Genomic DNA, 26,447 nt, shown 5'->3' on the forward strand with positions numbered 1-26,447 from the left:
CAGAATGGCTTTGCACCAACCAGGGAAGGGTGGAGGGTCTTGCAAAAGAAAGCTATACTACTTTTCAGTAAAAAAAAGTTCCTGTTGCAAACCATTTGTTGTTCACATTCCAACGACTGTGTCAATGAGTTTATTCACAGAGTAGAGGGATGCACACAGGAAACATCCAATATGTATTATTACACGAGCACATGCACACAGCAAACGTACAATATGCTATGGGACAGTTTTGTCTAGCCCAGTGTTTCCTTTCCAGCAAGCTTGTGGCGTCCTCCGACTGAGTGTCTGTTTCATCTAATCAGCTTTGGTCGGTCCTTAGTCCCAAACATGTGATATAAAAACATGTGTTTAAAAAGAGCTTATGTAATCCATTTGTAATAAGTAGCACAATTAATTGTGTCATTTATCAGATCAGAGTCTATTATATTAGTGATGCTAGAGGTTTGTGGCCTTTCAAATGTCCAATTGTTTTCAATGTGGTTAAAGAAGTTTTTCGTGTCAGGCATTTCTCCAGTAAAAGAAGCCAATACCAGGGAATGGTGAGGCCTCGATTAAAGCGGTTTATGGTGTGTCGAATCTCTTTAATTTCGCATCTACTGCCACCATGAATTGGACGAACTGGCATGCCAGCTGTAGGTCTCCTCCTCCAAAACAAGCCTTCACTGCTTCCCTGCAGGTTCTTATCCTCTTGATGTTAAAGATTGATTTAAAAAACAAACGTCGTTCTGGGTCCAAACCACGGCAGATGCATAGAAGATGCGTGATGCTCTCTTCTTTCCTGCAAAAGCGCCACTTAGTTATTTCTGCAGATCGCTTTCATGGTGGAAGGTGCGGCAGGACAGGAAGAATTCCCAGTCGGAACCAGAGATATTTCTCTTTTAGTCTTCTGCTAAAGCCAGCACACAGATAATTTTGCGGGCCAGGCTTTGTATAACTCTGCAGCACGCACCAGCCATGAGACCTTCCCCTGAGCGCTTCTTTGTCTTCCAGTGCTGAGAGCCTTTTTACTGTCTTATTTACCAAAGACTTGAAACTGTTCTGCGTTCCCGTAGTTGCCCAGAGCTCCTTCAGGCCTAGGCGGTTTAGGGATGCGGTCAGATAATCTCTTGGGGTGCAGGCTTTGCTGGAGTTTCTCTCGTTCCATAGATAGAAATTTAGTGAGCTCTTATCGGCACTTCTGATCCTAAACCAGCATTTCACATAGGCGGCGTTTCGAGCTATTTTTTGAGACTGTAGACCGAGCTCCAGCCTGATTTGTGCGGGCGAGACATACTTTGGTAGACCGAAGATTATTCTTGCTGATCTCATCACAGTTTGTTCCAAAGTATCCTCATCTTTTCCCCTGAGGCACTCGCTCCCGTAGGTGATGGCTGGGATTAACTTTGCTTGTAGAACTTGTAGTAAAGGATTGAAGCTTGGCCCGGCAGTTTTAAGTTTCTGAGATTTTAGAGTTACTGCTATGGAGTTTGCTCTCCTTTTTATGGCTTCTTTTTGTGGTTTGAAGGTACCTTTCTTGTCGAGTATTACCCCCAAGTACTTATATTCTGTTACGACCTCCATGGGTGCACCTGCCAGATTCCAGTGAAACCCAGTTGTGTTCTTTTTCGGGTTGAAGTGCATAATCTTTGACTTGTCTAGGTTGATGGTTAAGCCGTTGGATGCTGCGTGATTGACAGTTGTATTTAGCAAGTGCTGAAGACCGATTGGAGTTCGGCTAATTAGCATGACGTCGTCAGCATACAGTAGGTAAGAAAGGGACAACCCCCCTAGCCTGGGTGCATGTGAGGTACTGTTGTTTAACTCTGGTTCGGTGGAGGGTTTAGATTAAGACAGGAAGAAAATGGCGCTCAAGCAAGTTCGCAATTGAGTGTATTAGATGTGAGCAATGAATACGGTGCTACCAGGTCAGGGGAAACAAACCCAAACAAAAACCCTGCGAGTGTATAGGTCAGGACCCACACTGCAAATTAGAACCAAGTCCTGTGCACACGTTTAGGGTATTGGTTTTAGTGTAAAAACCACTATTTAAAGTACTTTTTGTGCAAAGATTATGGAGGTCGACATCAGAAGTATCTTTGTGATGATTTTTATATCAAGTTTCTTTGATAAATTCAGAAAGAAAACCAGCCGACACGCATTTCGTCACTAGGGAGTGTTCCTGTGACTCTTCAGGGCTGTAGGAAAGAAAAACTGATGTGCGAAAGTCGCTGGACCGGTGATAATTCCAACCAGGTCATAACACGGGTTCAACACAATAGGAGAATGTGGAAATGCCACATAAGATAGAAGGGGAGGACAAAGCTTTCGCTCTTCCCCGGAGTTTCGTTTTCAACAAAAACAGGCGGACGTGTAAGTCAGTCTGGCAGAGAGACCTTAGCTCTCTGGTCTAACTGGCGACTGTTTCTTCTCGATTTCGGGGTAGCTCCCACTACCCGGAAATCGAGACGAAACAGTCACCAGTTAGACCAGAGAGCTAAGGTCTCTCTGCCAGACGGACTTACACGTCCACCCGTTTTTGTTTAAAACGAAACACCAGGGAGGAGCAACAGCTTTGTCCTCCCCTTCTATCTTATGTGGCATTTCCACATTCTACTATTATGTTGTTTAACTCTGATGTAAGGTCTGTCATAAACAGGTTAAAAAGCATGGGGGCCAGCACGCACCCCTGCTTCAGTCCCCTTACAGTCGGTATTCTCCTTGACAGATATTCACCGGTTCCTAGCTTTACTTGAACCCAAGTGTTAGTATGTAGGTGGATTATCTGCTTTAATAGCGTTACTGGAATCTCATTCTTCGCCAGTTTAGCCCATAGTTTATGCCGGTTTATACTGTCAAAAGCAGCAGAATAATCAATAAAATAGAAAAATGGAGGGAGATTCGCTGTTTTGACGCCGTCCATCAGTAGCGTCAGGGCAAGTAAGTTTGTGATGGTCCCTGTCCCTTTAGAAAAGCCTGTTTGGTTGATGGGGATGAGGGCTTTTTTATTTGCCCATGCTGTTAATTCGTCCAGAAGGAGACCGGCATAGTATTTTGCCTTAACATCAATGAGGGCTACAAGTCTATAGCCGGTTGCTTTATTCTTGTCTCCCTTCTTGTAAATTGGTGCTATTATGGCCCCTTCTCCTATGGTACTAAACACTGGTAATAATGTGGCTGTCCATTGGTCGGATCCGACTTGAATAGTATTGGGGGAATGCCATTGGGGCCAGGTGCGCCCTCTAACCTACCTTTGGCTACTCTGTTTTTAATCTGTAGAATCGTGAAATGCAGATCTCTTGTTGACCTCCTGTTTGAGTTTCCGTGGGGACTCAGCTTGTCGGGCTGACTTGACCATAGTTGAGCTGGATCGGGGCTTTCCCCTTTTGAGTTAAAGTGTTCCAGAAGGTGGCGTGACCAAGTTTCCTCTGTTAGGTGAGAGTGGATATCCTGCATATTGCCATTTCCTAAGCTATTTATTGTTCGCCAAAATTTTGCGCTTTGATTCGTCTTTGCGTCAAACAGGAGCTTAGCCCACAGAGTATCTTCTGCTGCCCTTTTAGCTTTCCAGATCATTTTGTTCTTTGTTGCTTTTAACTGCGCAAGGGTTTTTTGTAAATGGGTTTCGTTTCCCCTTTGTCTTAGCTTTCGTAAAGTTTTGTTTATTTCTTTGTTGAGGTCCTTCAAATTTGAAATGTTGGAGATTCGGTAAGTGGTTAAGTTGGTTTCTAGATCGCGATCTTACAGTCTCGGTGTTGGGTGGTCCCCTGTCTGATGCAGGGCCTCCTGTTCTTTCGGCCGATTGTTCCCCTAGATGTTTGGTCAATGTTTCCCAGAGGGCTTTCGCATTTCTATGTTCCTCTGCTTAGTTTTCCCAGATAGACTTAGCTATGGTTTGCAGTTTGTCTGGTTTCGCAGTTGAGCCTTCTGAAATTCACGGTGTAAATGGATCCTCCATTGGTAAGATCAGGGGCCTCCCCTTAATACACATCGAGATTTCCAGGGGCTGTTGGTCACTTTGCTCTTTTGTTCCAATCCTAAAACTAGAAATCCTACTAAACATTTGCAGAGTAACCAACGTATAGTCTACTGTAGAACTTGCCATAGCTTAATGGTAGGTTGCCGCAGGTGGCTGATCTTCCGGAAAGCGACCATTTAATACCACAAGGCTAAAGTGTTCCATATCCTGTATAAAGTTCCTAGACTGGGCTGACAGTTTTATCTTTTTGCCCTGTACCTTCACTCTGTGAGATTTAGCAAATAATTTAGAGACCAGAATGACATAAATCTGCCCTTTTATTAAATGTTCGTCCTTTAATATGGCATTTATTAAAGTTTCAGTAAGTGGTTCTAAAGCCGGGAATCAAAATCAGCTTTGCATTTATTCTGGTAAGCATTTGATTCTGGGCACAAATATAGCAAAGTAAATGAGTTACAAAGCAAGCATGACAAAGGCTTTTTACCAAGCACTTCAGTCAGCCTGGTGGCCAAAGAGATCAGTGATAAGGTTGGCTAGACAGTGAAAGGGGGAAAAGGGGGGGGGGGGAGGGAATGTCTAACGAGATAACTATCAGCAGATTGCGTAGTGTTGTGTAGTTATAAGACTCTCATATTTGTGAATGGAAAAGGGCAGCTATCTCCTGTGTCTGTGATTGCTGCAACACATATTCTGTGTGGCAAGCAGCATGCCTATTAGTGTTTGCAAACCAATGACCATTGTACATTCTAACCGTTTAACCGCTGTGTAACAGTTCAGGTGCGTGGACTGGGTAAACAGTTTGAAAGAGGTGTGATTTGGTTCAAAGGAGCGTTGCATAATATGGTGTAAAGCAGCCTTTCTTGGCACTCACAGCAAGCTCCTGCTTCTGCTGAAAGCAAACCTGCCACAAGGGTTGAGCTCGGTCTTGGAAGAAGGCGGAGCAGAGGCCATGGAGGTATCAGGGTGAGAGGAGTGCAAGTACCAATAATAAGGAAGCAAAGATGATAGGGAAGCAAGGAGAAAAAGTCCTTGCTGATAGATGCAGCTTGCACAAAGTGCAATTTGAATGGGGACAAAGCTGTAAACTCCTTTTCCCAAATTTACAGGACGCCAAAACTACAAAATGTTTTTAAGTTCTAAAAGTCTCCAGGTGTAGCCATTGTAGAAGTCTTGTCTTGGGGATAGATCTTATAAACGCTTTAGAGTAATTGAAAAGGAAATAATTTTTACTTGTTAGGCAATTCGTTTGGTAATTTGCAAATCCACTGAAATGAATGGCCGTCCTATGATGCAGTTGAACGACGTGTATTTAGGACATATGACATCTTTGCTGCACCTCTGCTTGATTTGCTTAAAGCCGCCCTCCGTTTAGACAGCTGAAGAAAGCAAGTCTCGGAGAGAGGGGAACAGGTTGTGACGTTGTGGACAGAGTCTTGAGAGCTGAGGTACCAGGTTTAAATCCTGGCTCAACATCCTGTAAGCAAATGACTTAATCTTACCTTGTCTACATAAATAAAAATAAGTGAAAAACTTGCATCAAATAAAAGAATTGTTAAATTTAAATTCAGTAAGAAGCACAGTCACCAAGAAGTAGGTTGAAAAAAGCGGCGTGCTCGCTCGTAATTAAAATAATAAATAAGATCAAGCAATGTTAAGGAGTACTTCGGCGTCGGGACCCGGATAAGATGATGACACAGAGAACAGGAAATGGTATGCTACAACCAATAGAAACAGAGGAAAAGTTAGTGGCAAATTCACAAACGAATGAAAAGGAAGGGAGGAATGTAAGCCCCTTTTAAGATTTATATGAAATACAATAGATTTCACAAGCATAGCGCAAGCGAAACCTAATAAATTGAGATGCACACCTATGAAAGTCCAATATGAAATAAGAAACCAATGTTCAGGACAACAACAAATGCAAACGCAAACGCAAACTGTATCAGTACTAGCCAGCTGAGGGGCAAGTATAGTGTTTTTTGGCTAGTAGATGATTGGAGACATGTCGCTAGGAAATAAGTTCTCACATTCAGCGGATCATGTCCTAATTTTTTTAAATTAGATTTGGAATCATGGTAACCGATGTGGGCAGTTAAAGACCATGTCCTTCTGAGTTGGAGGAGGTAGCAAGGAAAAAATCTAATGCTTAATATATGGATTTTCAAAAGAAACAGAATGTTTACCGGATAGAATTAAAAGATAGTGTTAGGTTTCAGGGATCATGGGGAAAAGATGAGTTTGTTGGGATTGGCTGCCCTACAATGCAGGTAATCAGAACCAAGATGCTTTGAAGGTGCATGTAGGTAATTTGTAGCAGTCCTCAATTCCATGGATGTGGCTTGGTGTCTGTGGCTATTCTGGATAAAGTGAAGCTAACTGCAATAGAAATCTTTGCATACTAAATTGTTGGAAACTGATGCAAATGTTACACACATACAATTTCACCAGCTCGTGCAGAGTTCTTGGATTCTGATCCAAACACCTCTAATTCTTCTTCTAAACTTCCAAGAACTGCGACCCTACAGTTGCTGGCACGCACGCTGTATAATCATTTGTTTGCTTGGAACAGGGCCATGGTGAATTCTGGCAAGGGGCAGATCTGCTGTTCCAGTCTTCCTAGAAACCTGTCAATTTTTTTTAATTATCCACCTCAAATATGCTCCAGGGGGATGGCGGGGGGGGAGGGGAGTTTACATAAATATACTACATATGGCAGCTTGGCATTCTGTGGTCTGCTATGATAAACTTGCCATCTAATATCAGAAGCTTTACATAGTCTTCCCAACCTATGTGGTAGGCACAGCGATCTAGTGTTTCACTTTATTTTAATTCACTCACCTGTGCATTACAGAAATCTCCAATACCAACTACAATCTTCGCAGTGTACTTCAACATGATAAACCATTGTTCAACCACTTATCAAAAAGAAACTACATCATAAGGAATTTAACGTGATCTATGTGAGAAGTTGGCCTGATATATGCTGTCCACTAGTTCTAGTGGGCACCCTGTAGCAGTCCAAACAACCCCTTATGGTGAATAGGTTAAAGACAACCTTTATTAAAAGCTATCCTAGTGGTAGCTATGGAGAGCAGCCTTCAGGCTACGTCTTGAAGGAATGTAAAGCAGCTTGTTTTACCAGTCTATAATCTCTTGAATGATCAAATGAAAGGACAACCACACCAGGTATATGTTTAAAATATATGTATTTAAGATAAAACACACCCCTCTAGTCTCTTTATGAGACTGGAGTTCGAAGTACTTAATTTACAAGTTAGCAATCAACAGTAATAGCACAAATACACGTTTGGGCTCTAGGGGCGTACCAACCCATATACCAATAAAGTGGTATAAGAACCACGACTGAACTAGACACACGGCCTAGAGCCTGTAGAATCGCTGGGACCCCAAGGAACCACCCAAGGTAGTGACACAGGGGACCCACGGGGGCTGTGTGCAGTGTGTAAACACAACCGCGGGTTCCCGTTAGCTTCTATAGGCAATGTCGCGGTAGGAAATTTAAAGATTAGGGACACTTAGAATCGAGTTAGGACCAAACCCTTTTGGACTTAAGAAGTTCTAGGGCTAGCACCCACGGGAGCACTGGAGTACTCATGTTACCTCACCCAGGGAAGCCGGGTGTATAGGTGTCTTTTGGTGTCGGGTCGCGTCGTCGATTACAAAGGAAGCTGGTGAAGAAATGCTGCTGCCGTGAGGAGGAGAAGTGTCCAAAGAGATCCAAGCCTGGATCTAGGATGGAAGGAACCTGAAAGCAGAGGGGACAGAGTCTGGGTCATTTTCCAGTGACCGAAGGCAGGATGGACCAATGCCCACAGATGTCGGGTGCTTCAGGTGAGTTGACATGTGTCTTGACTCTTCAGCCACGAGGTCCAGGAGGCGTCGACGAAGTCCATGAGCCGGATTCAAGCTGTCCCATGAAGTTTGTCGAGTGCTGCAGTGTCTGTGACCAGATTGGACCCAACAAGCCTTGGCAACGGCAAGTCTCGTGGAAAGAGAAGGACGTCGGTGCAGACCAGCAAGGTCTGAGGGACTCACCCAGCGAGGGTAAGTCAGGGCACGTCTGGAGCAACCAGGGGAGCCCAAGCAGAAGAGGAGTTGCCTTCGTAGGGACCCACTAGCCAACGGGCTAGCGATCGCGAAGGAGCCTCGAGCTGTCGCACTGGAACCCGGCCCACGGGTCACTCGTGGAGTGGAGGCCAGAGATCTTCGGTGCAGTCAGTGCTCAAGGCTGGGGCTACTCAGAGCCAAAGCAGAACTTCAAGGATAAACAGGAAGTCGATATACCAGCAATAGTACGCGGTACCTAGGGGTCACGGTTCCTCATCACCCACGATAGCCACGGGCCTCAGCTTTGCTGTCGACTCAGGGTAGCCTTGGGGAAGTCAGGAAATCCACCTCTAGTGATGCAGAGACTTCGGCATCCAACGGGAGCTTCGGAATTGCAGACCGGACAGTTGCTTCTTTGGTGCCTGCCAAGCAAGGGAGTCACTCCTTCACCCCAAGGGAGATTTCTTCAGTCTTCTAGTCAGGATAGAACGTCAAAGGTCTAGGATATATATTGCAGAGTTAGTCCAGGGTAATCTAAAGTCGCAAGGACTGGGTTCCCATACTTATACAAAGTTTGGGGGTTGGACATACTCTAGGGACCCACCTATGGGAGGGTTTGGAAAGAGGGATGATTACACCCATTTCCTTTGTCCAGTTTCGCACCAGAGCAGGGGCAAGTAGCCCCTGCAACCGATTTGAACTGGACTTTGCACAGGGACACCAAGTGTGCCCCCAGTGCAGGACTTCAAAGCACCAGAGAGTGCTCCCGCCCAGCCCCAATACACATCTGCCTGTCTGGGGAGATGGTTACACCTCCCTGGGACAGGAATCCTATTGTCCAGGCCTCCCCTGCTGGAGTTTCGGTCAGCACCAGGAGGCCAGACCCGTGTCTGTGGCAGAGGCATCCATTTTGTGATGCAAGGGCTGTAGAAAGTCCTACCGGGTTAGACCAGTGTGAACAGGTCTCCCTCTAGAAGGGTGGAATGCTGCCCCCACCACCAGAACTGGCAGGGGAAGGGGTAGTATTCCTAAGCGTTTGACACCAAACAGGACATGTTTCCGTGCAGCCATCCCAAAGTTAGAATTTAACATGGGGTTATAATGCATTTAAGAGTATATGGTCAGGCTGCACCACAAACAGCATCAGAGGAGGTACACTGAACGCTGCAGAGGGGCTCTGTTCATGCAGGGGCACCCTCTCACATAAAAACCAAGCACTCTGCCTTCAGGATTGTTAAGGCCTGCCATAGGAGAGACTTCTAGGTTTTATATGTGTGTGCAATGGTAGTGATATAGGTAGCCTATAGCAATGTAAGGGATGCAAGCACACCCTTACACAGGCTGCAGTAGCAGACCTGAGTGCTTCCCAGGGGTGGCATAATACATGCTTCAGCCCCTGGTAGGCCTCTGAGGTACCTATGCCCTAGGTACATAGTATACCATATACTAGGGGCTTATAAGGCACTCCAGAATCCAATTAGAAATGTACCTAATGTACATGGAAACCATTTTACAGAGAAAGCAGATAGTTGGACTGGGATCCTGCTATTCAGGGTCTAAGTCATAAAACAGCAAAACAGCAGGCAAAAAGTGGGGGCAACCATATAGTCAGATTCCACCTTCCTACAATCTAACCCTAATAAAATGTAGGAAAATACAACTGTATCAACTAAAGGTTTTATTTTGCTTTAAACCAGTATTTTCTGCTTAAAGTATCTGAAATCTTGATATTTCAGAAAGGATTACAGAATGTGTGGTTATCTAGCAGCTATTAGTGAAAATTAAACAGTGTACTTAGGGAAATATTTCAACAAATTATCAGAGAAGTCAGATCAAGAGTATACAACAGAAAGGGACAACAAAGCAATCTTACCAGGAGCAAGGGGGTTGACCCAAAGCCCATTTTAAGTATATGATGTGCATTGGAAAGCATAGACCTGCCTGCAGATAGCTAAAGATGGCTGTAAAGGACAACTCAAAAAGATATCGCATGAACCTCACTGTTCCTGAATGAGAAATAAATCCTAAAGTATGTTTCAATCGGCGAATATCTGAAGTGACTCAATATCTGGAATGACGCCTTTTGCTATTCTCCGTTAGAACTCCCAATTACTGGATTTTAACTAGTAGTCAACCAGGGCATTTGCTTTTTTAACCCGCTTATCATTACACTTTTTACAAAATTACTCACACCTTTTGTAAACAAGCTTTAGATCTTTCCACTCAACGAAACTGCTCGTCTTTGGATTGCGGGAGAGAATAATCTGAATAACTTCTCGCGTGATCTTTTTCCTCTCCTTGTCCGGCACTGTGATGTACCATTTCTGCAATCTTAACTTCCCTTGCCGGCTGAACAGAAGAATGAAATGCATCTGAAAGACAAAGACAGGAAAGTGGTTAGCAGCAGCTTGACATTTTTGCAGACAGGAAAGCACATTACAATGTTAGACCAACAGAACTTCTTTGTATACAATGTGTTGGTTATGATAACTGATGGGATAATGAGAGCCTGGTGTAATCGTCTCCCGCTGAGATAAAAATACTGGATATGAATGTACTTTATTGATGCTGTCCTCAAATGTACATCTGGTACAGTACTGAACTAGGAAAATCCATGGATGCAGTGGTGAGATAATTACTAATGGACATATCTGGCGGATGTTCACTGAATTTTCCAACGTAAACCATTTCCCACCCAGCAATGCCGCCTTTCCTGTCCCAGCCCTAAACATATTGGTGGAATGCTACCATACTGGCATATTTTCAGCAATAGAAAGCACACTGTTGTTGCGATGGACAACATTAAGTAGATAACTCGATATCTAAATCTTCAACAAATGTTTAGTTAAGTGACAAAGAAGTAAATGCAATAAATCCCACGAAGAGCAGGGAAACGACTAGTGAAGCTGCTGTCCAGTCGGGCACCCAATTCGAATGAATCGCTGGACAACAGCAACACCATGGAGATAGAATTAGAACAACTTGAAAAACTCTATTTCAACATCATGTATTAAAGGGATACAACACACACTTTGTGAATCAAAATGTCTGCCCGCTGCAGTCACATTCAGCCACTGCTTGAAGAAAGTGCCATTCACATTTTGGATCAGGCCACAGCAATATTTCAGTCATACCATAATGGCTATTGAGGGTGTTAGTCCAAATGCAGAAACAGTACTTTCCACTGCAGTATAAAGGTGGTGAAACTTAACATCCAAGAAATGCAATGGAGGTTTGTGCTCCTAAAGTACTTACACACTACCGCCAATGTGGCATCAAAGGGGATTTTTTACATTTACATACAATCTGTGGCCGAAGTGGTTTTCCACACTACTACTCACGCTGCCCCAAGGGTGATATTGGCCCTCGAATTAGTGGTAACCAAATATGAGGTCCTACTGATGCACACGTTTTAAGTCTAATGCAACATTTTACTGTTATATGATATTACTGTGCCGAGTGATACCTGTTGGCTACAGATCATAACCATGCCACAACGAATCGCAAGATTAACAGTCTACGTGTTTTTCACAAAAATGTATTATGGTCCCAAAATCAACAACAGAACTTAGTTGCGGACTGCAGGATCCATGACCACCCTTGGGCCTATTCAAACTAACACTGAAATACCAGTAACACAGAGCCCGGATGACTAACAAGGCAACCTTAATCAGTAACAAATACATAATCACAGATTGGCCTCCATTAAAATTGATGTACTCTTCTTTTTAATGAAGGCATGCAGTCTTGGGTAAAAACATGATCATTTTTCTTATTTGTGGCACAAAACCAAAAATGTGAGCTGAATACCATGAATGAAATTGGTTAAGTCTTGATTAAATCATTTCGATTTAGCCACACACCATAGTGGATATCCTCCTGGCCCTAAAAACTTCTATAAAGAGGTAGAGATATTAACAATGATGTCATGCCTATCTCTCTACTGACTATGAAATCTCTATCTCACCCCGCCTTCCCTCCCCTACATTTCCCAATTATTATCCAAACACCCCTCAGGAAATGAAAACAGATATGCCAGCATAAATCAGCGAAGTCAGAACCATAACTGGGAAAAGCTACTCCTACACTAAAAACCCTCAATCCTGTTGAGAACTATTAGAAATTGGATTTTTGAATGAAGGGGCAGGTGTGACTACCCTTCTCAAGCAACAATCACATTCCAGGTTAGGGTAAACCACACAAGTACTAAAGTGACCTGTACTTAACCCTCTGGCACAAAAGCAGTCAGGCTGAACTTGGAGGCAATGTGTAAAATATTTATGCAGCACTCCAATAGCAAAGTGAAAACACAACACAAGAAAAAATCCCACACCAATTTAGAAAAATAGAGTAAAATGTAATAAATTATTTAACACTGAAACAAAAATCCTCCCAGTAGAACTAGAGTTATGAATTTCAAACTTTGCAGTGAAAACTAGCACTCATAAGATCAAAGTGCCAACTGTGAGCATCTAGTCGCATGATACGGAGCAAAGGCAAAAGCTATGGACAACAGCAGTGATGCGCAGTTTCGGAACACAAATTGGATAGGGCCCTGTTTCAGCTGATGCTCCGACTAAGAAGAAATTTTAAAGAAAAATGCCCCAGAAGGTAAAATTCAGATAAGCAAGGCAGCTGGCGCTGTCTGAGTCATGGTGAACATTCTATGTTTGGACAGTCACTTTTTGGGAAGTCGAAAATCTCCAGTGGGACGAAGATGCAGGCTGTGGCTGAAGAGGGCTCAACGAGGCCGGATAACCTTTCTGTGAGGAGCCGTTGAACAGGATTTGGTGCTCCAGAGGCAAAAAAGTAGCAGGATCTACTGTGAAGTCAGGCAAACTGGTGATGCATCTTGGGCGGAGCCACGAGCAGGTAGATACTAGTCTCCTCTTAGTTCTCAGAACACTTTTTGGCTGAAAATTTGCACATTTAGATTTTTGGCTGTTGGAGCACCATTTTCACCACTTAATAAGCGTCCAAGACTGGGTGGGCACGACTTGAGGGTAGGATCACTTCAGGCATGACCCACATGCAGGGTTTGATTTGTTGGAGCTTTTTGTGCCCCTGCAGCTCAGAACAGGAGACCTGCCAACTAGCCCTTGGAGTCACTCTGGTAGTCCTGAGTTCAAGCAACAAGGTTGTCCTCCAGCAGCAGGGCAGTCCCCTATGAGTTCAAGGCAGTTTTCAAGCAGCAGGGCAGTCCTCTGAAGTGCAGGGCAGGCCTTCTGAAGGTCCTCACCAGGTCCAAGATTTGAAGTTGAAGAACTTCTAGAGTTTTCCTCCACAGATAGTTCTAGAATTTCCTTACTCCCCACTCAGACTCCAAGGGGTCTGGGGTAACGAAAGGCTAGTGTGAAGTTCTTTGTGTGTGCGGAGGCCGCTCATGTAGGTGGGGCAGGGAACAGCTATGCCCCTCCTACCCTGGCAGGATGACCAATTCTGCCAATACTTAGTCCACCTTTGTCTCACTATCTGTAAGGAATACACAAAGATCAGTTGTCACTCTCATCACAGTCATGTGACCCAGGACACAGGCTGCAAGCACCAAATGGTTAGGACAAGAACATTCAAAGTTTATAAAAGTGGCGTTATCAGATTTGTGACTTAAAATCAGACTTTACCATTAAATAGAAATCTAAATTGCAATTCTTGATCCCAAACATTAAATTTCTACCTGTTCTCAAACAAATGTTGTCACTTATTAAATATAATAAAGGTAAAAACAAATCTAGGACTTTCTCACAGCCAGACATGTAAATCTTAAAAGTACATGTCCCACTTTATATATATAATGCACCATGCCCCAAGAGAATGTTTAGGGCCTACCTTAGGGGTGACTTCACAGTTTAAAACTGCACACACCATGCAATGGCAGGCCTGAGACATGTTTTAAAGGACTACTTAAGTAGGTGGCACAATAAGTGCTGCAGGGTCACTAGTGGCATTTAATTTACAGGCCCTGGGTGCATGTTGTACCATTTTACTAAGGACTTCCAGGTAAACTGAATGTGCGAACCAGGTGTAAGCCATTTGTACCATGTTTTAAGGAGTAAGCACAACCACATTAGTACTGGTTGGTAGTGGTAAAGTGCACAGAGTCCTTAAGACAAAACAAACTAATTTCAGCAAATACAGGAGGGGAGTAGGCAAAATATTTAGGGAGACCCTGCGGAGAGGGCTGAATCAAACAAGAGCCAAACCTAAAACCCTCTTGAGAGCCCCCTCACTGCTTTATGTAGGCTTTTGCTAAACCAAGCTTCCGGTCCGCTTCAAGCATCCAATCTATTTATTTTTGCCAGGACAGAACACAAAGAGTGCCTCCCCAACACGTTTCTGTCTCCTGACCTTTCTCAGGGGAGTAGCAGGGATGGACATGACCAAAGTGAACTGATTGAATGTAATTACAAGAACTGTGAAATTTATACCCAAAGATGTATTTCAGTCGGATTGCTGTTTATAAAAACAGGATTGTTTTCATTTTCTACTTAGATCATAATGCATCATTTGCAACTCCGATTGACTGGCGTATCAGAAGTGCTGTTGGTATGCCTGGACGTGGGTCCCATGTTCGCTATACCACTGGATTCAAGATAGCCAGGCTGATGAAGGAAGGGTTGGTTTAAAGGACAGCAGTCACATGACAAGTTGATTTGAATGCTACACCCGTGAGTAAAATCAGGAGCCCGAAACGCGTCACGAGAGGCACTTTTTGATGGGGAGCAGGATGGGACCGCAGGGGCATTAGCGCTCCCCCCGCAGTCCCCATCATGAGGCCAGGCACCGGGGGATGGGGTCCCCAGGGCCAAAAGTGGGGTCATGAGTCATGTAATATGTGACGTCATCAGCAGTGCAATGCGGGGGCGAGAGTTATAGTTAGCTCAACTAACTATAGCTGTCAAATTTCTCTGGTTTTGTACTAAGTGAAATGTCCAACTAACTATATCGTCCCTGAAACCTATGGTTTTTTTCAGTGAAAAAATATAAATATCTCTCTCTCTATATATATATATATATATATATATATATTCTGCTCCAAAGGTTGTCCACCAGGTGAGTAGCACCCGATCAGCAGCTTTATTTATGATAGGCAGGGACGAGGATCCGCTTGTAGAAGCCGCTCCGTAATGGAATTGCCTGACGCATTTCAAAGCTCCATATGCTTCTCTTCAGAGGCTTGAACGGAGACGGTGTGTGCAAACGCTGAACCCACTTCACCATTTTCATATTGCACATCCACCAATGGGAAGCTCAAATGAGACTGGGCATTGTGGGAAAATGTGGTCCGGATAGCACACAAATCTTGTCCTGTATGGACCCTGCAAGTGGACTCGTCCTCAATCCTGTTTGCCGCTGCTGGGTAACATTGCAGACATGATAGTTACCATGTCGGGTGGCCCCCACAACATTACTGGGTGGTGCCCACGCCACGGCAGGACAGCCCCGTATTACATTCTGCTCCAAAGGTTGTCCACCAGGTGAGTAGCACTCGATGAGCTGCTTTATTTACGATAGGTAGGGACGAGGATCCACTTGTAGAAGCCGCTCCGTAATGGAATTGCCTGACGCATTTCGAAGCTCCATATGTTTCTCCTCGGAGGCTTGAATGGAGACGGTGTGAGCTTCGAAACGCATCAGGCAATTCCATTACGAAGCGGCTTCTACAAACGGATCCTCGTCCCTGCCTATCAAATAAAGCTGCTGATAGAGTGCTACTCACCAGGTGGGCAACCTTTGGAGCAGAATGTAATACGCGGCTGTCCTGCCGCGGAGTGGGCACCACCCCTTAATGTTATGGGGGCCACCTGACATGGTAACTATCATGTCGGCAATGTGGGCCAGCAGCGGCAAACAGGATTGAGGACGAGTCCACTTGCAGGGTCCATACAGGACAAGATTTGCGTGCTATCCGGACCACATTTCTCACAGTGCACAGTCTCATTTGAGCTTCCCATTAGTGGCTGTGCAATATACAAATGGCAAAGTGGGTTCAGCGTTTGCACACACCATCTCCATTCAAGCCTCTGAAGTGAAGCATATGGAGCTTCGAAACGCGTCGGGCAATTCCATTACGGAGCGGCTTCTACATGCGGACCCTCGTCCCTGCCTATCGTAAATAAAGCTGATCGAGGGCTACTCACCAGGTGGACAACCTTTGGAGCAGAATATATACATTACCTACTGGCGGTCACCGTAGGTAGTTATAGTTAGAACGTAGTTACTATAGGAAAAGGGCAACATTCTATTCGCAATAACTTTGGCGCCGATTGACGAATCTTCGTGAAATTTTCAAAACAAATTCTTTGTTGAGATCAGCTCCTATGTTGAAAGTTTGGGGGCGATTCGTCAAGGGGGGGGCAGAGAAAAAAGGGGGGTCCCAAAATGTGTTTTCTCTATGTTAATTTCCATAGGAAACTTTAGACAAGGCTATAGGTCGAACGGGAGAACGGAATTACCCCAAATTTGACAGGGAGAAGGGTCTTGGTCTAGAAAGCACGCTTTTGTTTATTTGGTGTAAATTAGTTCAGTAGTTTGAGAAATATTGAAATTTACTGATATCGATATTTGGGAATTCTGCCATCTGATAGTCTGAGGCGTTACGAGCACGAGCTTGTTGCGGATTGGCTGCGAGCGGTTGCAACTAGGAAGTGTTGGCTGCCATTTTGTGATTCCGTTGATGCGAGTAAGGTGAAAAAAGGGGGTAAACAGTGGGAAATAGGAGGGTAGGAGCACTGTAACCTCTGTGGGGGTGTTTAGGGTGTGCTATAGAGGGGGTGCGAAGCGAAGTATTTACCCCTACCAGTCTGTAAGTGGTGGGCTACGGAAATTAAGTGAGGTATTGGGTAGAGTCTGATGCGGATAAGGTTAGCTGGTGCGGGACTCTGGGATTAAAGCGTGAGCCCAAATTGTGTGTCTTATGCTGTGAAGTCATGTGCCGTGGCCGCTGCACTACAGTTGTGGAAGTAGTGTCCAGATGTGTTTATAACTACTAGGACGAACTACTGACCCGTACTGGTATGAAAGTCCTGGGGTATGGAATATATGGGAGGTATTGTCGAGAGTCTCATGTTGCTAAGCTGAGCTGCTGCCGGAGTCGGGGATTAAAGCGTGAGCCCAAACTGTGTGTGATATGCTGTGAAGTTATGTGCTCTGGCCGCTGTGCCACATCTGTGCAAGTAATGTCAGCAGTTATAAGTACTTGGATGAAATTTTGTTTAAAACATTGCATCTTGTGTATGGTGCTTAGGGGGTGTTGTATAGGGAGTGCAAAGGTAAATCAATATGGTATTTGTAGAGCGCAAACTACTCACCCCTATGGGTGAGTAGAGCTGGGGATCAAAGCGAGAGGTCAGTGCTGCAAAGTGAGATGGTCTGGCTGCTGTGCCACAGCTGTGTGGAGAATACATTTTGGCGAGGGTGCGGGAGTTGGCGTTATATGGCCCTAAAATAGGGGGCCTAAGTTATAAGTTATAGTGTGGCTTTAAAAGGAACCCTTGTGTTCATTAGTTGGAGCTACATATAAGTGCGGATGCACAGCTTCAAGTTATTCAGGAAAACTCGGTTTCCCTGATCTGTGAAGTGTACTCCATCACTTCTGTATATATCCGCCATATCAAAACGTATGTTGTTGTATATGGACCCAATTTTGTGGTCCCTGAGGTATGCAGAGACAGCTTTGTTGAATTTTTTCCGAGATTTTTCAATCTGAGGACAAAATTGTTTGGACCATTTCCACTTCTGTCTTTGGTATATATTGGAATATACAAAGACAGTTTGAGGCAAAAGTAACATCAATTGTCCAAAGATGCCCTCCATAAGCATTTCCAAATCTACCCCAGTCAATGTGCCTAGGTCGTTTCCACCACAGTGCACAATCATGAGGTCAGGGTGTTGGAGATGCAAACAGGTTTTAACCAAAGGCAACAATTGGTGCCACTAAAATCCTCTCTGTCCAAACCATTTAATGTCCACATTTTGTAAACCTAGGTCTAAGTCAATACGTCTCTGTTCTGCATACCTCTTGCACCAGAAAACATAGCTATGTCCTACGATCCACACTAGCATTTTGAAGGTATGGCTGGAAGGTATGGAGAGATGTCTGTAGCTCATGCAGTTCCTTCGTAGAATAAGAGATATGTTAAAAGATGGGGAACTAGTTTCTTTTCGCATACAAAACGGTACCTGATTGGGAGATGAAAAGCATTGTTTTTTAAAAGTAGGGTGCACATTCGCTTTGTGGAAAAGTAGGTTTGTGATTGGTTAAGAAAAAGCAGTTTGCACGTACATATTATAGTACATATTATAGGATAAAATTTGCTCAATTCAACCACACCTGCTACTTGCATTTGGAAGGCACTGTTCGAACTCAAAACAATCGTGAACTTTTAACCTGCACATGCCGTTAAATGTTCGAGAAAATGTTGCAAAAAAATATCGTTAGGTTTAAAAAGATTGATGAAAGTTTAACCTCCACGTGTTGTAGAATGTTCTAGAAAGTGTGTTGATAGAATACGTTGCATTTCTGACTTCGATGTGTACTTGAATATTAAAAAAACTATTTATATGGAAAAGTAGAAAGACAGTAATAGAGAGCATTTTTGAAAGCTAAAAGAATCAAGGAACTATTGTAATTTGTTCTCGATTAACTACTGGCGGTCGACAGTAGGTAGTTATCACTGTTAACAGTCTGAAAGCGCGGTGTTGCTCAGAGTGGCATTGTGGTGATAGGATATGGTGCTACACTCGGATATGAAACCGAGAGTCTAAACCGTGAGGTCATTGCTGTAAAGTGATGTGGTCTGGTGTTTGTAGCATAAGTGTGCATGTAGTGTTAGTAGGCGTTTATACCATACAGGGAGTGGGAAGCGAAGTACTGACCGCTACTGTGTGTCGAAAGTATACCGGAAGCGGGAAGCGAAGTAGTTACGCCTACCGGTGTGAAGACTTGGGGATGAAACCGAGCTGATTGCTGTAAAGTGATGGGCTCTGGGCGCTGTAGGATATTAGCCGCTGTAGTATAAATGTGTAAGTAGTGTTAGTATGCGTTTATAGTATATAGGGAGTGGGAAGCAAACTACTCATCCCTACTGATGTGAAGACTCGGGGATTAAACCTTGAGCCTAAATTGTGAGCTCATTGCTGTAAAGTGATGTGTTCTGGGCGCTGTAGCATACTTGTGGAAGAAGTATTAGTTTACGTTTATACAATATAGGGAGTGGGAAGCGAAAGTCTTACCCCTACCGGTGTCAAGACTCGTGGATGAAACTATGAGCTCATTGCTGTAAAGTCATGTACTCTGTGTAGTATTCCATTGTAAGTCACAGTAGAATGTTAGTATGTAATTCTACTAGAATCTAAGGGGCATATTATCAAGGAATGGCGTTAACATTATCGCCGCTTTAGCGGCAGGAAACTGCCGCTAAAACGCCGATAATGGGCTGGATAATATGCCGTAGAGAATTCCAATAGAAGCCCATGTTAACACAAGAACATGGGCTTCTATTGGAATTCTCTATGGCATATTATCAAGCCCATTATCGCCGTTTTAGCGGCAGTTTCCTGCCGCTAAAGCAGCGGTAATTTTAACGCCGTTCCTTGTTAATATGGCCCTCAGTATGTAATGTTAGAATGTAGGGCTGTCATGAGGGGAACCTTGCGGAGTTTGTACACGGTGCTGGATTAGATGGTTGCTTTGCTGTCTGCTCCTGTTGGTGGTTGTTTCAGGTGTCTTGTTTTCTTGTAATAAATCTACTTATGGGATTCACTGCTGCCTGCCTCTTCACTACATAAATTTGGCGACGAGTGGGAGAAGGCAAAAAGAAGGCACCACTCAGCAATAAATCAAAATTACTTGCGTTGTGCTGAAGACCCATTTTGTTCGTGTAGCTGTTTCTACTCATGCCAGGGTCGTCGGCTCATTGAACTATGTCATCCAACTTCTGGTAGGATTTATATTTTTAGATTTTGCACTTCCTCTGCTTCTTCACTACAATCTGCTTGCTGTACTACATGTGTCTAAGTAGTGTTAGTATGCGTTCATACTAACAAATGCTTCATGGTAGTAGGGAGGGCGACCTCTTAGGCGCAGCTCATACAATGTCCCGGGGTGTGCATTCGCTGGATATTTGTGTTTGCTATTAGAGGGTGGTGCATGGCTTCCACCATGTGATGGCAAATACTTGTTCGACTACTTGAAGCGAGAGGAGGAAGACCTCGTATCGCTGTAATAGAGGGGATGCGGATGGTAAAAATGGAGAGAAAAGAAGAACCACAAAAAAAGCGGGGTCTCACCCGTTTTTTTAAATGAGGCCCCTGTTGGGTGGGTATGTTCCGTGGCCAATCCAATTATTATATTGCGGGGTCTCTGTAGGACTGGGGATCTTAATGTCACATGTAAATTAGGCGCAGAAGGGCACAGAGACGTTTTGCAACCTAGGGGATCGCCACCTCCCTGGGTATTGTTTACTAATTGTTTGTGGGGTTCGAAGCCAACTGAAGTCCGGGGATCGCCACACTCTGGGTCTTTATTTAAATATGCAGGGTGGGCCTCGGCAGTCCCTGAAGCCTCTGTGGTCCTAGGCAGTGCCTTATTTGTTCTGTAATCACACGGGCAGTACTTATGGTGTTATAAAGTGATACACTCATAGAACTCTTGCAGTTGTACAATTACCCAGGCTTCATTTGTCTAATAGTCAGTTAGATTATGTTTGGTAGGTGCACTCTAATATTAAATAATGTTGTCCTTAAAATCTCCTATAAACAGATGATTTTCACAATAAACAATAGACAAGTATCGTCAGAAAAAGAAGACCTATACACTCAGTTATTTATTTGAAAAAATAAGTAACCTTTCTTAAAACAGAAATAAATAGAAATGTAACTTTAATAGAACAGTATAATAAAAAAAAACGTGGGTTGGACTCCAGTGGAAGCAGCGTAGGAAACCTGCAAGACAAAATGAAACATAAGTATGTGTGCTATGTGGAAGAGGTAATGAAAGGTAATCCGAATGAAAGGACCATAGTGAGAATGGAAGCGAGGGGGAGTGGGTGGAAGTGAGAAGGGGCGGGAGAGTCAAAAGAAGGGGAGGGATAGTCAAAAGAAGAGAGGGAGGAGGTGACAGAGCGTTGACCTATTGCACCCAGCCCTTAGTGTTTACCCTCCATCACCCGTTTGTCTAGGACGCTGGGGTCTGCGAGAAAGAGTGTGGTTCAGCAAATCCTTAAGATTAAATACACGAGGCCAGAGATTATGGGCCATATTATGAAGGAAGGGCGATAACATTATCGCAGCTTTAGCTGCAGGAAACTGCCGCTAAAGCGGCGATAAGGGGTTGATAATATGCCCTTGTGAATTCCCTTAGAAGCCCAGGTTCTGGTGTGAACCTGGGCTTCTAACCTTCGCTTTAGCGGCAGTTTCCTGTCGCTAAAGTGGTGATAATGTTATCGCCATTGTTTGATAACATAGTCCTACATTATTAGCTACGGGAAAATCACTTGCATGCACCTGTGCACCCAGGGTGCTGCACCCCCAACACCTTCTTCCGCACTGTGCTCAATTGTAGGTCTTGCCCACCGAGGCTTCACTGCTCACCTGCCACCACCGGTGTGTCCCACGAAGTGTTGGTGCAAGCTCCTAGTCCGGGGTATCTGGAAGTAAATGAAGGTTTATTTCAAGCTTGATAGAAAATAGGATTTGAGTGCATCCTTCGTTATTGAAGTACGATCTACCAACTGTTAGTGGTAATCGTGGTTCAAAGAGGAGTTGGAGTGCACGAGAATTCACAAGGTTAAATAATATGTTATGCCAACGTTCACATACAAAGGAACAGAGCGCATGCTAGAAGCAGTGGCAGGAGCCTGTGTGCATGTACACTTAGTAAGGAGCTCACTACAGTGTCCTAAAAGCCAACGCCACGTGTCTGTAGGGCAGCGCTGCGCACTGGCTCGGGCCTACAGTACGGTCCAGCAGGTCCTTAAAATTAGACCGATGTGACTGAATGAGTTCAGAGATCACATCATTACGTACGGCAACATCGCTTTTTCGCACATGCGCACTCATGGTGATGCACCACTCCCGCAGAACCGCCCTCAACATGTGTCTGTAGGGCAGCGCTGCCCGTAGGTTCAGGCCTACCTTATGGTATAGCAGGTCTTTAAAATGAGACAGAGATGCGACTGAATGAGGTCAAAGATCATATCATAACACATGGCAATATCGCTTATTCGCACGTGCGCAGTCTGGCTGATGCATCCCATCCCTCCCGCAGCACTGCACTGAAGGTGTCTGTAGGGCAGCGCTGCCCGCTGGCTCAGGCCTACAGTACAGTCCACCCCTCTCACCGCAGCGCGCTCAATTAGAGGCCCTGTGCACCCAAGCAGCTCTGCTTACCTGCTGTCATTGTTGTGTGAGCAAACACTACGGGCAGCAGTGCTCACAATTCAGATAGAGTGTTGATTGCAGGAGAGTGTCCACCTCATGGATCCCTTTCGTAGACGACGGGCAGTAGGGCTCACAATTTAGAGCCCGTGTTGATTGGTAGGATGGAGTACACCTCATGGATCCATTTCTTTTTTTTATTGCGCATTGTGATATGCGAGGTGGATGCGGCAAATCATTTGAGGTAGTGTGGAAGAAGAGGGACGTGTGGCGTCGTGGTTATCCTATTTATACGTACGCAAAGTGGGCTGGGCTTGCGTACGCCAGGCCAGCGTAGGGGTGTGAATTATTATTCCGGGGACTTGGGCGTTGTTCAGTTCCTGCTTGGCCAGGAAGCGTACTTATGTGTGTTTCTTTTGTAGTTTTGACCTCGCAGAGTGTGCAATTTAGATTAGTGTAGCATGTGTCGGGAGGGCGGAAACTATCATTAATGAGATGACATGTGATCTAGGATGTGCAGTCTGCCCGTGGCTGATGATGCTCCTTAGAGCCAGCAATACCCAGGCTGAATGTCAGCACTATAATGTGCAGACACACACGCCAGGGGCATCGTGTAACACATATTTGTTTTTTGATGGAACGTTTGAGATGCATGGCAATCACACATGGAAGGCTAATGCACACAGCATGAATATTGATCAAGATGATAGTTGCATGTTGTGTGTAGTATAAGATATGTGTATACAGGAAAACACTTTTCAAAAAAGCTTTCTAAGCAGAAGAGGTGTCTCCTCAAACGCTGTAGAGAATGAGTAAAATGGGTGGGGACGTATAACTGTTACAATGGGAAATGTTATGAACCAATCAAATGTTTTTTTTTTAGTTATTTTTTTAAGGTCACATGGCAATCGGGCACCGAGCGCACGGGGAGGCCGCGCCCAACGCGATTTTGAGAAATTATATTTATCATAATATACGTTTATTGCAGTTAGAAATATGTAAATGTTTCAAATAATTTAGATTTTCGCGTGCTCTCATATACTCTTTAAAGTTATTTAGATATACTTTTGAGACAAAAAACGGGAATGGCGTACCCGGCGCGATACTATACGTCTGTGACGTAACACAGGGCCTGGCAGCGTGTACTCGTTGAATATGCCTTGCGCAGCAGGCAAGACCCCATACGTACATGACGTAACGCGTGGCTTGGTACTGAGTACCCGTCGGATATCAAAGTAGTACCTGGGGTGACGTCATGCGTATATGATGTTATGCGGGACCCGGTGCCACGAACTCGTCGGATACGAAATGCGCATCATTTACGAGTTTAGCAATATGGCAGATAGGATTCATGTGGTGATGGAGCTTGGTACGCTACCGGTATAGGAGTGCAGATTTCTCCCCCCAAAAAAAATATATACATATTTTTTAGGGAAGGTATGAAACATTACCTGATTTTTAAAGTTAAAAACAAGAAGTATAATAGAGTTCCAAAATATTTAAAGATACAATAGAAAAAAATATAGGTTTTATAAACATTAAAATATGAAATTAACATTTAAAAAACCTTCGAAATTCACTGAAAAAACCATAGGTTTTACAGACGTTACAGTTAGGAATTAGCATTTAAAAAAAACCTTTGAAATTCACTAAAAAAACTGTGCCTATAATATATTATGCAGCACCACCCTCTGTGAGAGCCTGAACTAAGTATTGTTGTAGTATACTGCCCCTTGATTTTATATTGTACCTAGGTTTGTGGTATTGTTGATATCCTTCATCCCCCTTGTGTTTGTATCATGGCCAAAAGGAAATCCATGGAAGGAGGTGGGGGTAATGTCTCGAAAAAGGGAAAGAAAGCAAAAAAAGTTAACCACGCTGCAGGTAACTGCATTCTAGATAGGATTGATAGGATTGAAGCTATTGTTGACAATTGCCAAGTCATACTAGAGGATTCTAGCTCTGTTTCTTCTAGCACTGGGGTCTTGACAAAAGATTTGTCAACTAGTATCTGCACTCGCAAGATCCCTAGTATGTTTACTAAAGCCAGGGAAGCCCCTCCTAATGCACCGACTTCCCTTACACCTATAGTTCATGATCATGAGCCCTATCAGGAAGACAAACAGGCTACACAGGACCCCATACCAGTCATCGAATCTCCCTCTTCCATTATCCAGCTCGACCTCACTTGCTCTAATAGGTTTGCTATCCTGGAAGACCTAGAGGAGGATACATCTGCATGCCAAGTGGTTGGTTCCTCGCCCTCTGAAGTAGCTCAGACTCCTAGCTCGCATGGGGTCTCGTTGGAACAAAAAATTGACCAGCTATTGTCCGAGATAGTATCCCTGAAGAACATAGTCATGGAACTGAGCAAGAGGGTTTTATTAATTCCTATGCAGTCTACAACGCATAGTAGCCCTGCGGTGCCAACATCACTTGCACCTCTAATCCCCGTCCAAACCGGCTCCTTGCCAATCATTCACAGGGCTAAAGATCTACCTTATGTCACAACTAATTCCACTAGAAAGCCAACTCTGCCCCCCACTAGACGGAGTATACCACCAAATAGGGATACTGTTAATAATCAGAGAACTGATAAAGTTACCACCCCTACTCCACACCTAGCTGTAGGGACTGGATCCTTGAGACCCAGTAGCCAGAGGTCTGTGCCATGTCCCGGAGACAACACTGCACTTAATCCTACTCTCGCTGGTTCGTTGTCTAACCCAACCGTAGTTTATATGGCTGGGGTACCAAGACTTACTAACAATCAATTTTACGAAAATGCGGATTCCCTTACAAACAAAGCTATACACTGGGTCAGGCATGTCAGGGGCTGTAGGTCCATTATTCGGGAAGATATTACCAAGGCCAGAAGACTGTCTCATTACACTAGCCAATTTGACTGTATTGAGCTTACTCTCTCTAACAGCACCCTGGCCGAGAACTTGGTACTCCTCGAGTACCGTACTTCAGCCCCGGACCATTCCGGTATCCAGATAAGGCGCACTCCGCCTTGGGTCCCAAGTAATGCTCTACCAGTGGGTAGACAGAGGATTCTTAGTAATGACTCCAACTTAAATAGGGTTGATTGACTGGCCCAAAATCCTTCATCCAAGGTTTGTTTTATGGAGCCGGCTACTGTTGTTCCTAATCACATTATCATAGCCCCTGAAAGTTTGTCCCCCCTCTCGTTGCCCTCCCTGTTCTGTGAGATGCCCCCTGTCACTCAGTCCACCATTACATTTGCCAAGCCTACGCCCCTTCTTAATCTTGTGTCATGGAATGTTGCGGGGCTCACCAAAAAGCTTTTGATCCCGGAATGGCATGATTTTATCGGCGCATTCGATGTATGTGCTTTTCAAGAGACATGGAGTACAACCCCGCTATATAAATCAGGGTATTCCACTTATTTTCTACCGGCCATAAGCTCAGGGAAAGGTCGCCCTTCGGGGGGACTACATGTGTGGCTAAATATTAAGCACAATTGGCAGGTTCAGTGCCATAATAATGTTCCCCCCGATCTGCTTCATTTGACAATAAAAGGTCCACACGGCGGCCCCACCCTAGATCTCTTTAACATTTACGCCAGAGGTTCTACAGGTGGACAGATCTCTCAGACAGTGGCTGCTTTGGAACATGAACTGACCCATATCGACCGGAACTCCACTATTATCATCTGTGGAGATTTCAACTGCACTTTTGAACCCCTAGCCACAGAAGATCTACTCGGGCTTAGTGATTCAGATCTTACTTGGGGAATTCCGCCCCTGGAGCTCGCTCCGATTAAGAAATGGTCACAAAGGGCCATTCAATTGAATGCACTTACTCAAGAATTTAATCTACGTGCAGTGAATGGCAGATCCATATCTGACAAGGGTGGTGCCTTCACTTTTAACAGGTTAATCTCGCCATCACGCATCGATTATATCCTTGTCGATATCTATTCCTGGGGGCTCATGATGGATATGGTTGTCAAAAACACAATAGATAGCGATCACAACCCACTATGTTTACAAACCAAAGACCTTTGGATGACAATACCTAA

At 44.3% G+C, this 26,447-nt stretch overlaps 1 protein-coding gene across 4 annotated transcripts in view; it reads right to left on the minus strand.

Moving 5' to 3' along the window:
* Positions 1 to 26,447, minus strand: part of AP1S3 (adaptor related protein complex 1 subunit sigma 3) — a 252,787-nt gene that overhangs the window by 151,927 nt on the left and 74,413 nt on the right. For 2 of the 4 annotated variants that reach the window (XM_085634290.1, XM_085634288.1), the window contains exons 1-2: positions 21,614 to 21,670; positions 10,217 to 10,395 (exon numbers count right to left, since the gene is read on the minus strand). In XM_085634290.1, coding sequence (XP_085490416.1) covers positions 10,217 to 10,395 — 179 coding nt within the window. In that variant the 5' untranslated portion in view covers positions 21,614 to 21,670. Of the gene's footprint in view, positions 1 to 10,216; positions 10,396 to 21,613; positions 21,671 to 26,447 lie in introns of those variants that run through there. The other 2 variants (XM_085634287.1, XM_085634289.1) reach the window with 1 other exon arrangement.

Source organism: Triturus cristatus, chromosome 11 (assembly GCF_964204655.1).
Source record: "Triturus cristatus chromosome 11, aTriCri1.1, whole genome shotgun sequence".
In the NCBI taxonomy this organism is placed as follows: domain Eukaryota; kingdom Metazoa; phylum Chordata; class Amphibia; order Caudata; family Salamandridae; genus Triturus; species Triturus cristatus.